Source organism: Pollachius pollachius (assembly GCF_949987615.1).
Source record: "Pollachius pollachius genome assembly, chromosome: 8".
In the NCBI taxonomy this organism is placed as follows: domain Eukaryota; kingdom Metazoa; phylum Chordata; class Actinopteri; order Gadiformes; family Gadidae; genus Pollachius; species Pollachius pollachius.
Genome location: NC_136941.1, coordinates 1,084,317 through 1,098,714, shown reverse-complemented (window position 1 = coordinate 1,098,714; position 14,398 = coordinate 1,084,317). Strand labels below are relative to the sequence as shown.

General features: G+C 49.8%; 1 protein-coding gene across 1 annotated transcript; it reads right to left on the bottom strand.

The window, feature by feature from the left end:
* Positions 1-846: 846 nt before the first annotated feature.
* Positions 847-12,974, bottom strand: pigt (phosphatidylinositol glycan anchor biosynthesis, class T). The gene is made up of 11 exons (XM_079741818.1): positions 12,310-12,974; positions 11,961-12,138; positions 11,127-11,254; positions 9,553-9,653; positions 8,778-8,952; positions 7,264-7,361; positions 5,193-5,349; positions 3,687-3,887; positions 2,560-2,725; positions 2,028-2,111; positions 847-1,193 (listed from the first exon to the last, which is right to left on the bottom strand). The coding sequence occupies exons 1-11, from the start codon at positions 12,959-12,961 to the stop codon at positions 944-946; spliced, it is 2,190 nt and encodes a 729-aa protein (XP_079597944.1). The 5' UTR covers positions 12,962-12,974; the 3' UTR covers positions 847-943.
* Between the last annotated feature and the right edge of the window lie 1,424 nt (positions 12,975-14,398).

Here is a 14,398-nt window from a genome sequence, read left to right as displayed (position 1 = left end):
AAACATCGTAATAAATAGTTGTAAGTGGAGAAGATCAATGGAGAATACTCACCCATTGTCATTATTATATGAATAGATTTATTCCCGTTAACATGATTCTGAACAAATAAATATGACCACCCGTTCTCCCTATGGAAACAGGTCAGAATAAAGATGATCTAGTAAGCATGTTGCAGTCTTGCAAAAGTGACCCAAGAAGAAAAAAAGCTTTTGGAGATGGAGAAACACATGCGCTAATTCATGCACGTTAAGGTAAATTTGAAGTTCCCACAGTGTAAGTGATCCTAAAATGGCAAACATGCTCCACTCATTCAAATTCGGATTTAATTAAAATCTATCGAGTTATTTTCAATAGGTGTATAAAAGCTACAATAAATGCCAGGTTTTTTTTTACAGTTTGTACATTTTCCCCCATCACACGTTTTAATCACAAGGACTCCCAGCCCTCAGGAGTAGAACAGCCCTCTGATTGGCCCGCAGCAGGAGTGACATCACCGGGTTGAAAACAGACGGGTCTCACACCAGGGGGAAACCAAAAAAAAAACAAAAAACGAGTCGTCACTGCAGCAGAGCGACGGAGAACGTTGCTTCTCCTTCCTCTGGGAACCCGATCCGGCCCCCGTTCATCCGTTAGAACACAAATGAAAAAAATCCATCAGCAGCAAAAGAATCCGAACCCTAAAAGAAACCCAACTGTCCCTCCTTCAAAAACAAACAAACGCAGAACAACAGTGCTTGACCCCCCCCCCCCGAACAACAGACTTCCCCCCCCCGAACAAGAGACTTCCCCCCCCGAACAAGAGACTTCCCCCCCCCCCGAACAAGAGACTTCCCTCCCCCCCCGAACAACAGACCTTCCCGTTGTCCGGCTCGAGCGGGCGAGCTTAACCGTCCCGCCTCCGCTCACCACCGCTAGCCGTGACGTCACTTCCTGTCACTGCCCTCATAGCGGCGGCACCCCCCTGAACCGGCGGATGACGTTGGCGATGCGCTTGGCGAGCCCGGGGCTGGGCTCGTCCACCTGGAAGGTGCGCGTCAGCAGGTTGTACAGGGAGCCGTAACCCACGGCGACCACGGTGCAGGTCAGGCAGATGACGTTGTAGGGCATGCTGAAGTCGGGCGTGGGCAGGTTGACCAGCAGCGGCTCCGTGTAGACGCGCATGAAGTAGCTGGCCTCCTCCTTGCAGGGGAAGCTGTACCGGCAGAGGCCACAAGGGGGAGGCGTTACGTTCGGTTACGGAAGGGGCTGAACGGTTTAATGATCGGATCGCGATCGTTTCGACCGGTATTGCGATTGTGATTTAATATGCGATTTTTTTCTTTTTCAAAGTTCCTTATGTTCTGTATTATTCATTATTCCTCATGCAATAAACCATTCTATAGTCTGACCAACACAACATTGTAAGCAGTCAACATATAAACAGCTCTTTCCGTTAGGCCAGGTCTATTGATGCAGGTCTGAATTGATGCATGAATTGATACATCTTTATTTAACTATTGAGTTGTAAAAGAAACATAAATACTAATCTTGCTGATCTCCAGTCAGTAACAGTGACCAATCCCAATCGCAGCCTTTGTGATTTGCATATCGCGTTCTATAGGCCTCTGAAGAGTAAGTCCCGCCTCCGAAAGCTCCCGGATCCCTCGTTAAATGTCTCTGGGAAATAACGTGGCGTTTTAGAATGACCGGACATAACAAACTCTGTAGGTGGCGAGGAAGTAAAAGCTGCTCACGTTTTGAACTGCACACTTTTTCCCTCTAGTTTCGACTGGGCTTTTGGATTGTCGGTGCCGTTGAATTAGTAAACGATTATTAATGCTAGTTTAACGGCACCGACAGTCCAAAAACCCAGTCGAAACTAGAGGGAGAAAGTGTGCAGTTCAAAACTTCAGACTCGGAGGCGGGACTTATTCTTCAGAGGTCTATTACATCTCGATGCCGATTTGAATTCAGTTACGGAACGGGCAGAGAAGGACCAGTGTGGCGCGGGTGTGTGTCGTTGTCGTGGCAACAGGCCGGTGCTCACAAGCTGCTGAAGAGCGGGCGGTCCAGGGTGCTGTTGGTGTCCATGGCGACCACGCTGGGTACCAGGGCGCTGATGACCGACGACCTGAAACCACAACGCCAGGTCATCGCCACGACGACGTTGATAATAATAATGATGTTAATAATACATTTGACTGAAGTAGCCCTTTTCTATATACTCAAAGACGCTTTACAGAGTGAACGAACACAAAACGAATACGTACATAAGTAAAAATGTATAAAAGGAGGAGAGAAGGGGAGGGGTGGCGAAAACGATCTTAAATAAGATGGGTTTTGAAGGCCTGTTTAAATGAAGGGAGTGTGTGTTAGCTATGTATCCAACATGACATTGTTGGTTTATTTGGCGTTTGCTTTCTTGTTTTAACTGCACTGTAACCGTTTCACTGCAGCACCGCTCGGAACCAAACCTACTGCCTTTAACCCGCTGGACCGAATCGGCCCATCGGCCGCGCTGAAGAAGACTTGTACTTTGTTTACGGGGGGGTTCCTTGTCGGCGCTCGACAAGACGTACCCGACGTAGAAGCCGTGGTTGGGGTCGGGGGTGTACTCGGTCCACTTGAGCAGCGCCCTGTCGAACTCCACCGTGACCTCGGTGACGGAGTTGGGCGGCAGCTGCAGCAGCATCTCCAGAAGGTGGGGTCTCTCCCGGTCCTTGGATGGCTGGTAGTGGATGTAGCCTGGGGGGTAGCAGGATGTGATGGATGACTAAGGAGCCTCATGTCATGAAACGACGGAAGGACTATAAATGACTATAAACGGAGGACTATGGCGGAGGGCAACATTATGAATCCTACTACGGCCACACCAATATCCCCAAAAGACACGCCCGCCTCTATTTCTGATTGGTCCGTCCCACATGTCACCCCTATCTTTGATTCAACTGTATGTGGATTTGACTATCGCGCTTTTACTGGCTTGATATTAGCTGCTATGGTTAGGGGTTAGGGTTATTTTGTGTCGCTCTCGAATGCTCGCAGCGAGGGTACCATAGAGTTCTAAAGCGTCCAGTTGAGTTGCATGCAACCCGGCCAATCACAGACAGAATACGGCGGGTCTCTGCGTGGCCATAGTAGGATTCCTAAATACGCATACGGAGGACTATAAACCGGCCTTAAAGTCAAAGCGTTCTACGGAGACTAGCTAGTTGTAGGTGAAGCCTTTCTGCTTCACCAGCAGAACGCGAGGAAGCGGAGTGGGATCGGAGACGGTAAACACGGCTCAGCGCCAAATGGGGACATTGCATTAAGAAAAGCATTTGGTGGGTCAAGGGTTAGCAGATGCGGCACACACAATTATAAATGATAAAAACAGTTAGTTAAAAACATAGAACATAAAACTATACAAAACAATACAATACAATGCCCAGCTATACACCCCCTCTACCCTCCCACAACCTCACACACACATTTGCATACATTCTCCAGCGCATGCTTAAAGTGACAGTGAGGGAGCATTGGGGAAAAAAAAAAGTGCATCCAGTCCGACGCTGTATGCGCTGTACTGTATACAGTGCATACAGCGTCGGACTGCGTGCACACAGTCCGACGCTCTCTCCGGTAAGGGCCCGTGTGTGAAGGTGACTGGGAGTGTTCAGTGTCCGTCCCCGCGGCGGGGCGGGGCGGGAACGGCTCGACTCACTGGGCCGGTTGTCCTTGCCCTTGCTGCTGACGGTCAGCGTGTGGATGTAGAGCCGCAGGTACCAGGGCACGGTGGACAGCAGCAGTACTGGGAAGGCGCGGTACGGGTGGTGGTTGTATATCAGCGTGTGGATCTCGCCCGCCTGCAGGCCGTATCCCGCCACGTAGCGCTCGCTGTGAAGCAGCGGCCGCAGCATCTCGCCTGGGAGGGGAGGGGGGGGGGGACAGGGGGTCAGGAATCAGAGGGCTGCAGCAGGGGCCAGTCTGTGTGATGCAAGGTGGGCCCCTGAGCGCTCATCCAGACCGTTCAGGGGCCACCTCAAATGCAGACAGCATACGATGGATAAATACACACGGCTGAGCAGAGGGTGTCGGCTGCCCCTTCATGCACAAGTATCACTTCACCGCGGCCGCGGAGAAACAGGCGAAGGAAAGGTCAGCAGCGCTGCCAGCCCTCCACGTGTGATTATTAAGCAAACGCAAATGAACACAAAACATAACAACGGAACACAAACGATGGACAGCACAAAGTGACACTATTTTTTTAAATATCAACAAGCCATAATGCTATATTTACTTTATATGTTTAAGATATGTATTTATAATGAGGAATTAATTATTCATTATTTGTCATTCTTATCATTGAAAATATGTATATTTCACGAAACAAATACATGGACCCTTGCAGTACCCTTGCGTACCACAGGTGGAAAAACATTGTTGTAGGCTATTCTGGAGTTTATTAGACTATTTCGACATACAATATCATTCAAAAGTTTGGGGTCACTTAGAAATGTCCTTATTTTTTAAAGGGAAGCACAGTTTTTTTTCAAAGAAAATAACATTAATTTAATCAGAAATACAGTCTAGACATTGTTAATGTAGTAAATTACTATTCCAGCTGATTCCAGATTTTTAATAGAATATCTACGGAGGTGTTCAGAGGCCCATTTCCAGCAGCCATCACTCCTGTGTTCTAATGGTACATTGTTTGGCCAATCGTGTTAAAAGGCTTATTGATGATGAGAAAACCCTTGTGCAATTATGTTAGCACAGCTGAAAACGGTTGAATAAAAAGCGGGAGGTTTCATGGAAAACCTGAAATTGTCTGGGTGACCCCAAACCTTTGTAGTGTACCTACCCATCAAGTCCAAACCAAAGACTGCAGCATAAAACCCTTTCTAACGCTTACTAAATAAACAGTAAGCCCCCCATCCCGCCCAACCCAACCCATCACTTCACACTTTAACCTATTCACCTTCCACCAACTAATAATCCATTCTCTCTACCAATGCCTCCACCCCTACCCGCAGCGCGTTTTTAGCTTTTAAGAAATTATTTATTCTTGTACATGATTACTAACTATTTATTGATGAAAAATGTCTTCTTTGTATGCGCCTGACCACAAATGAAGTTCCCTCACGTGATAAATAAAGTTCTTTGAATTGAATCGGACACGCTTTCTCCATCTTCTTTGTTTATCACCCCCCCCGCCCCCCCCCCTCACCATCGGTGGCCTTCCAGCGCAGCAGCATGTTGAGGGAGCGTGAGGACCCGAAGGAGGCCTGCTGGGTGAGGTCGTAGACGGAGTACGTCCTCCGGTCTCCCAGCACCACGGCCTGGGTCAGCAGGGGCGTGGCCGGGGTCAGCTCAAATTGCTCCCCCTGACGGAGGGACACGGACGGACACACACACACACACACACACACACACACACACAAACACACACACACACACACACTAGGTTATGGAAACGCCCAATGGCGATTTCCAATTTGGAAACAATGTCGTGGTCCGCGTCAACGATGCTGGCTTCAGAGCCATATCCCTCAGGCCTAAGGTCCGTATTCTTCAGGCTTGAGAGCCATATTACTCAGCTATATCTATACGTTTGATCCATTTAGGATTTGGGTGAAGCACGCACACCATCCCCTTGGTCTTAATGTGCTTAATAAATAACATTTAACTTTAGCTTTCCACTTGTTACAAAAGAGAGTCAAATAACTTGTTGGCAGAGTCGTCGTCTGCACCAACGATAAAACGTGGAGGCATCCGTCTCACAGGACACAAAAAGAAAGCTCAACTGAAAAAGAAGAGCGACTCAAACTTCAAACTCCATAAAGCAAACTCTCCCCCCCCCCCCCCCCCCCGGAGCTGACAGTGGACCGGTTAGACTCTGTGCCGTGCTCTAAGCGAGCAACCGGCCGAGATGGATGCACGCGTTCCTCCGATTCATTCGCTGCGGCTGTCCAGTGCTTTTGTTCAGCCGCTAGCTCCATAATGTAGCGCAGCTAGCTCTCGGCCACAGCCTATTTATTCCCGAACGAGGAAATGACAGAGGCCCGAATTAAAAGACTTGTCAGCAACCACAAGATCAATTTAACACAACAAACCAAAACACTTACAACAAGTCAACCTAATTTCACGCATGATCCACTCAAAATGATTTGTTTTTTAGTTCTCCCCCAAAAAGGCCTCAAAGGGAGGAAAGGAAATGGCCTGGAAATACTCCCACTGCTACGAGCCCCTCATAGCCCGGCTCAGTGGACAGAGCTGCATGTGGCTCAGGAGGCAGAGCGGGTTGACTTGTAACCAGAAGGTTGCTAGTTCGATCCCTTGCTCCTCCTAGCCGAGTGTCGAGGTGTCCCTGAGCGACACGTCTCACCCTCACTGCTCCCGACGAGCTGGCTGACGCCCTGCCTGGCTGACTCCGCCGTCGGCGTGTGAATGTGTATAAATTAAATCAGTTTACATGAAGGCATTCACGCCTCAGTGAGTTGATAAAACAGCTGGAGTGAGGTGGCTGGCAGCAGAGTGAGGTGCCTGGCCGCAGAGTGAGAGGCGGCAGAGTGAGGCGGCAGAGTGAGGTGGTGCAGAGTGAGGTGGCTGGCAGCAGAGTGAGATGCAGCAGAGTGAGACGCAGCAGAGTGAGACGCAGCAGAGTGAGGCGGCAGAGTGAGGTGGTGCAGAGTGAGATGCAGCAGAGTGAGATGCAGCAGAGTGAGACGCAGCAGAGTGAGGCAGCAGAGTGAGGCGGCAGAGTGAGGTGGTGCAGAGTGAGGTGGTGCAGAGTGAGGCAGCAGAGTGAGGTGGTGCAGAGTGAGGCGGCAGAGTGAGGCAGCAGAGTGAGGTGGTGTAGAGTGAGGTGGCTGGCAGCAGAGTGAGGTGAAGCAGACTGAGGTGGCAGAGTGAGGTGCAGAACGAGGTGGCTGCCATAGAGGGAGCAGAGTGAGGTGGAGCAGAGTGAGGTGGTGTAGAGTGAGGTGGCTGGCAGCAGAGTGAGGTGCAGCAGAACGAGGTGCAGCAGAACGAGGTAGAACGAGGTGGCTGCCATAGAGTGTGCAGAGTGAGGTGGAGCAGAGTGAGGTGGAGCAGAGTGAGGTGGCAGAGTGAGGTGCAGCAGAACGAGGTGCAGCAGAACGAGGTAGAACGAGGTGGCTGCCATAGAGTGTGCAGAGTGAGGTGGAGCAGAGTGAGGTGGCAGTGAGGTGCAGCAGAACGAGGTGCAGCAGAACGAGGTAGAACGAGGTGGCTGCCATAGAGTGTGCCAGGCCCTGCCCTCCGGAGGCGGGTCTCACCTGAGGGTTGTCCGTGACGTCGACGTACACCTTGCTGGAGGAGGCCAGCGGACACGCCTCCGTCAGGGTCCGGGAAAACATCTTGAACAGCGACCACTCTGAAGGGAGAGCCAGGATACAGACAACACACGTGTGATGGACTACCAACCCTGGAGATCTGGCGGCCGTCATCTGGCACTAAAGGTTAAGGCACAAGCTTCACGAGAACAGAGACCGGAGCCTGGAGCCGTGCTTCAATGTTAAGATCATTTTATGCTAACTTTCGAAATGTTCCAAAATGTAGAACGCTAATCAGCCATGTTTCGTTCAACTGGATTGGAGCAAATAAACTAAAGCGTAAAAGGTATCGGGAGCAATTGTGGCAGTTTTCTTTTCAAATGCAATACTTCAATGATGAAAGGACACATGGCACAATTGTTTTTTTTCTACAGCACACCTTTTCTGATAAAGACTAGAGGATATGTTATCATAACAACATGAAGGTCGTCCAGTTAACCAGAAATAATGCTTCAGGATTGATACTCCAAAGTGCTTCAGGCTCAGGCACTGTCAGTAAGGAATGTTTGAAGGTGGACTGATTATCACGATTTCCATCAATCACATCAAATGTCTCCTTAATAAACTCACTTGAAACGCAGTCAAAACAAATTAATGCGCTCGCCTGACGGACGAGCGTTGCTTAAACTAGCGTTATTTCAGCACTGATTGCACTATCTGAAAAAGTTTATGGTAGTGGTACACCGCAGTTCACAGGGGTGATACAACGCCACCAGGTGGTTAACCATTACAATCTGCCTCTACCTGCGTTTTAGTGACATCACATGTGGGAGTATCCACCTAATGGCTAAACCTATTCTGTTTTGGGCATTTCCTCCCAGTGCAAATATGTTTAAATTAGTTACAGAAAGCAGTGTTAAACCTATGTTGTGAGTAATAGAGAAGAAAATATTTAAAATATTGTTGCAAGTGGCCTGTATGCATCGCCTTCACATGGTTTTGCAAAGCTGTACATGTCTTAAAGATATTGATGTGGATGGTTCCAACATTCTCATATATTGCCGTTTTTTACATTTCTCACAGTGCAAATATGTTTTTGAAGGAGTTTCTGAATGTTTCTGATATGTAAGTATAATTTGTAAGCCCATGTTGCAAATGTAACAACCAAAAAAACATTTAAAACGTTGATGCATGATTGTGGACTATATGGAAATAGTACAATTCCAGGTCTTCTGGAAATGTTTTTGGTCGCTGTGTCATAATTCAGCTTAATTTTTAATATACAGTTGCTTAAGGCACACTCATTAACGAGAAAATGTCAAACTGGCACTGCATGTTGAAAAGGTTGCTGACCCCCGATACAACCCCTTTAAAAAGCAATGTAGCCCAGTCGTTGGGTTTCAGAACCGTCGCGCCCCACGGCGTACGGGTCTGTTCGGGTTCAAGTCGCCCAATCAGGCGGCTTTGTGAGGCGGTGACTCAAGCACAGCGGGGTGAACGGCGGGTTTCCAGCGCACCTCGTTTGCCCTGGCCAGAGGTGTGGAGGTCGAACACCACGTTGAGGGTCTGGCGCAGCTCCATGGAGGTGGTCCGGCACTGCGGGTCCTGGCAGACGGGCCTCACGTGCACGGCCTGGGAGTGGAAGGTGCTGTGGAAGAGCTTCTCCGACTTCAGCAGGACCGAGAGACCGGCCTGAAGGCCACCGCCACCGCAGTGATGAGAGGAGACACACACACACACACACACGCACACACACACACACACGTTTGTACTTTTACTTTCAGGGTGTTTAGCAGACGCTTTTATCCAGAGCGAAATTTGTCAGAAGAAAGAGAAACAACAATATGTCTCTGTGGGTGCAGTAAGGACGTTCATAGAAGCAAGTGCCAAGCACGAACAACTGCTAGGTTAACCCATTCCCCGCATACAACACAGAGAGCCAGGATAGGACGATACACAAGGCTAAGTGATGTTTTTAAGTGCACATTGCAGTAGCCAAACACTTGACCCAATATTTAATCTCATGGACAGCACCGGAATAAAGACTACTTCAGTGATTGAGGTTCGGTGGTCGTTAGGGCCGGTAATTCACAAAATCATTTTGTTTCATAAAATCAATTATACTTCTCCCACACAGTCTTACAACGTCGTGTGCAATTAGTCATCTCCTACGCAGTCTGAGCAAACACTCGCTCTGTTTGCTTTGTTTTAAATGACTCATTTATACACGTAAGCAGTGAGCGCGCACACACACACAAACAGACGCACACACACAAACACACGCACACACACCTTGGAGCCACATGGCAGTAGCTTCTTCCAGGGGGTCAGGTTCTCGGTGCAAACGATCTCCCGCGGGAGCGTCGCGTAGCGAAGGAAGCTGTGGTCCGTCACTGTTTTTGACGAATACACAAACCAATAAACAATCACCATAACGATCACATTACAGCCGTATAACACAATGCAACATGCATCACTGAACCCTCTCACTGTACTTTTTTATATATTGTATGTAGAGTTGATCTGATACAGATTATCGGAAACCCCTCCGATAAAGAAATCAGTATTGTGTATCGGCGAGTACAGAAGTCTGTGCACCGATCCGATACTATCACGTGACTTGCTCATTCGCTACACAGGCAGAGAACATCACAAACACTACGGTGTTCTGCTGCGTTCGTTAACAGTCGAAGATGCAAAGTCGGAATGGGAAACGCGTCATCTCCGACCTACGTGCGTTCCACCTACCGAGTCGGAAAAACATGGATGCTCCCGCCTAACTACAAGAATACAGATGTATTATTATAATTATAGATTATAAATGTAAATTATCGAGTACTGAAATAAAAAAAATCGAAAGTAAGTGAACTGACTTTACATTGCCTTCATCGTAAGCGAACCCTTCAATAAGAACAAGTGCTATTAATAGTTACCAGTGGCGGCTGGTGATCTAAAATGTTGGTGGGGCACAGTAATAGACAGGGGGTCTGGCGTTCCCCCCCCCTCCCCCATAAAAAAAATGGAATTTCAGTCCTATAGCGTCCATTTTTTGTGAGTCTCAATTTCTACTTCAAATGCAGTTAGAAATATGGGACAGTTGCTTCATTTTGTTTCTATGCTACAGGCCGAAAGACTACATTAATATGTAACTTACTTGCTCCTTTCAAGCATAACATTGCTTGGGGAGTCCAATTCCTTCACTGAAAATGGTGGAAAGTGCTTACAACTCTCTGCTAGTTAGCGATCTATCTCTTCTCTATATGTCGTTGTGCTGCGCGAATGCTGCTGAGGGAGGTAGCCTATTTGATTGATTCGCTGAATTGTCCAATCATGTGGTGATAACAAAAAAGAAAAGCGATACCATTGGCCTGGGGTGCACACTGGTGCGACCCGAGGGCGAATTTTCTTGCGCCAATGAAAAGCTGTCTCTGCTTGATAGACAGCAAACAGTTAGCGAGCTTACATTGACTTCAACGTGGCCGGCGCCCCTGACTTGGAGGAGGGCTTTATAATGAATGACCAATAACTAGCCTAGCCCAAATCATTGACGTTCAGACGCATTAAAATGGTTGCTGGCAGTGACAAGTATATCACACAATTAAACGAGGATAAACGCTATGTATTTTTGTTGATTTATTTCGTATTGATAATAGTTGATTAATAGTTGGCAGATATATTCAAGTGAATATTTCACGGAGGGGCGGCGCCCTCTATTGACCCACCGCCACTGGTAGTTACAATGCTAGATGTATCGGTATATACTCGGCCGACACCCAAGTTCAGGAATCGGAATCAGGAAGGAAAAGTTGGTATCGGAACGTCTCTGATTGTATGTTTGTGCGGGTGCCGTGGTAACGGGCACGTACCGTTGCCGATGCCCAGCGGCTTGAAGGAGGCACTGGGCTGCACCGTGTTGGTGGAGTCGATGAAGTTCAGCGAGGCGCAGAAGATGCCCGACAGAACGTTGGTGAGCTCCTTCCACGTTCCGTCCACGCTGGGGAGAAATGAGCCGCAGACGAATGAGTAAAGCGTACGTCTACGACCGTTTGCTAACTGGCTAACGTCACGTTCTGAAGCTGAAGCCGGGGGGATCAAAGCGTCTTCTTTCATTCGCTCTCTGGTTTCGGTTGTGCTCAGTTCTCCTAACGCTAGCCACGCTCTATAGGCAGGCTACATATTTAGGCGACCGTGGACGTGGTCACCGTGTTCAGTGTGCTGCAAAGGATCCTGGGAGGGTTCGGACTATCGCTAGTGGCAGCGACATTATGCAGGATTTAATAAACTCCACCTCGGTGGCGGAGGTGTTGGCAAACATCTACACCGCCACTGAGGTGCTTATGGTGGTGGATGAGGTTGTGTGTGTGTGTGTGTGTGTGTGTGTGTGTGTGTGTGTGTGTGTGTGTGTGTGTGTGTGTGTAAATAAAGGCCACACTTGTGCGGTGTTTGGGGCACGAGAGATGGGACCTGCTGTAACCTGGGCTTTCGCCTGCTCATTCCCGTGCTGCTCGCCACCGTATATATAAAGGTGGTAGGGTAACCCGGGTGATATGGTCATAAGTGATACGACGGAACCACACTGTTATCATTAAAACAACATATAAGAATCGAACACACAACGACGGTCACGACTTGCAAGTTGATTCCTATTTTTCGCTGAACCCCACGTACGACCCCAAACCCCCCCATGGCTCCCGACTCACTCAGTGACCGTGTCCTGGAACCAGACCCAGAGCTCGGCGCCGGGGGGGGAGGGCAGGAAGGGCTGACCCCACTGCACCGTCCTCCAGTAGCCCTGGGTGAAGGAGATGTGCAGCTCTCGCACCGAGAACTTGGTGATCACCTGGCCCAGCGACTTGGGGAACAGCCGGTAGTGGGACACTGGGGGGAAACACGAAGGCGACGCGCGGGTTAGAAGCGAGCACGCAGGCACCGCGGCGGACTGCTCGCTGGTCCACGCACACCTGAGGGCCGGCACGGGTCGTTTGTACCTTAATGAACGACTGAAATGAACACACAAGAACAACACACAGACCCGTCGGGACTCGATACCTTTCCGGTCTCCCATGAAGTCCGCGTCCCAGACGGTGCGGAACTGGAAGCTGGCGTAGATGTCTCCGGAGTGGAGCGGCCGGATCACCAGCTCCTCCCGGAAGTCGTCTTTGGACGCCGGCGGGGACGGGGGGTCGGCAGCATCATGGACCTGCTCCTCCGCCCACTCCGTCGCCTCCCACCGCCTGGTCTGCTCCTCCTGCTGGGCAGGGGTCTGCTCCTCCTCCTCCCGGGTCAGTTCCTCCTCCTCCCGGGTCAGTTCCTCCTCCTCCCTGGTCAGTTCCTCCTCCTCCCGGGTCAGCTCCTCCTCCTCCTCCCGGGTCAGTTCCTCCTCCTCCCTGGTCAGTTCCTCCTCCTCCTCCCGGGTCTGCTCCTGCCCCTCCTCCTCCTCCTCCCGGGTCGGCTGGGCTGGGGTCTGCTCCTCCTCCCCGGTCCGGACGGTCTGCGCCTCCTCCCGGGTAGGCTCGGCCGCGGTGCGCTCCCCCGGGTCCCGTGGGGCTCCGGGGAGACCCCTCGCTACCACCGTCTCTGCGCCGGCCGCGCTGCTCTCAGCACCGGAGACTGGTGTCGTGTGGAGCACGTCCGCGCCGGTAGAAACGACGCATAATGTTATTAAAAAGAACCAGAGCCCGAGACACCTGCGAGCTGCCATCTTCCCCGACAGCAGAGCACTTCCGTGTTTATGCGTCACGGATCCGCGGACCAATAGGGTGCGACCTACGGGAGCCACAGCAGCCTGCGCTCAAATGAAGCGAAGTTCTTTGTTTGGAGCAAAAAAAATCCTCCATTTCGGACTGATATGTGGCATACAGTATGTGACAGGGTGCCAAGTGGATCACCATTGTTGTTTTATGTTTGTCTGCAATCTATATTTGTATTAGAGTAGGCCTATTGTATGAATTGGCTATTGTAGCCTAATTGCCTTTGCACAATAGGTCAACAGATATTTTGTACAATTAATTATTCTTTCTGAATGGAATATGTCGGACAGGGAGGTGGTCTATGATTTACCCACATGGGATCGCAATCACATGCCACCAAGGTTACACGTTGCGTAATTGGGATCATATTAATCCATCAGGTCGTTAAAGACTATAATTTATTTCACTGATCGCCATCAAAATGCTTTGCTCGCTCCTGCAGGCCCCTCCGTTTCCCGGATTCAGCGTTTATCCATTAGACGCTCTAATACACGACGCCACTGGAATAAGTGTGAGTTCGGTACACGAATAATCATTTAACTGAACCTACAGCCTCATTTTACAACGTGCTCACCGAAAACCTAATGGCGTTTGCAGCATGCATGCGTGTACACGCGTGTGTGTTTCTGTCGCCGGATGGCCATATTGGAGGATGCAGAGGGACATCTTCGGTGGCACATCATCACCCCTCCCATCATGTCCACACATCGGCGCGCGGGCACACGCTCCAGACACACACACACACACGCGCGCACAGAATCATACAAGGAATCTGTGCTCCACCACCATGGCTCCCCGCTAGACGCTCTGCAAGCGGCTGTTGTCAACCCGAATTACATCCGCTCTGGCTGAATACTTTACTACCCTGACCTCGCCTGCATCTCGGAGGCTTTTTATTAATATTTGATCCAGGATTCCGGCGCTCTGTCCCCATGGCTACATCGGATGGACTAGACAACTGCCTTCTGCAGCGAGGCAGATCTCAAAGTGACCCGAACATACTCACCGAGTCTGCCATCGATCTGGTGCACGCAGCAGGTAAGAGGCTCGTATTCTGTTGTAATTATCTTATTATTATGATGGTCTGGACAGCTTCGGTGAGGAAGGGGGTATTTTGGTACAGCATCTTTTTTTTTTGCGGTGCAGCGGTTTTAAAATAGCCTGGGTATCAATCCCTGCCAGTGGCAGGTTGGACCGCCAAAAAAAAAGGATAACTAACGCACGTTTCCGATCTTTTTAAGAGCGATAAACCTTTATTTGACCTGTAGGGATTCAACACATTCTGGTGATGGGCAGAGAACGGAGCGGTGCCATGTCCCGTTGCTTTGAACATGCACTGAATGGATGTACCCCCGCTGTAGAGACCGCCGTATCCCGGTGGCTTATGG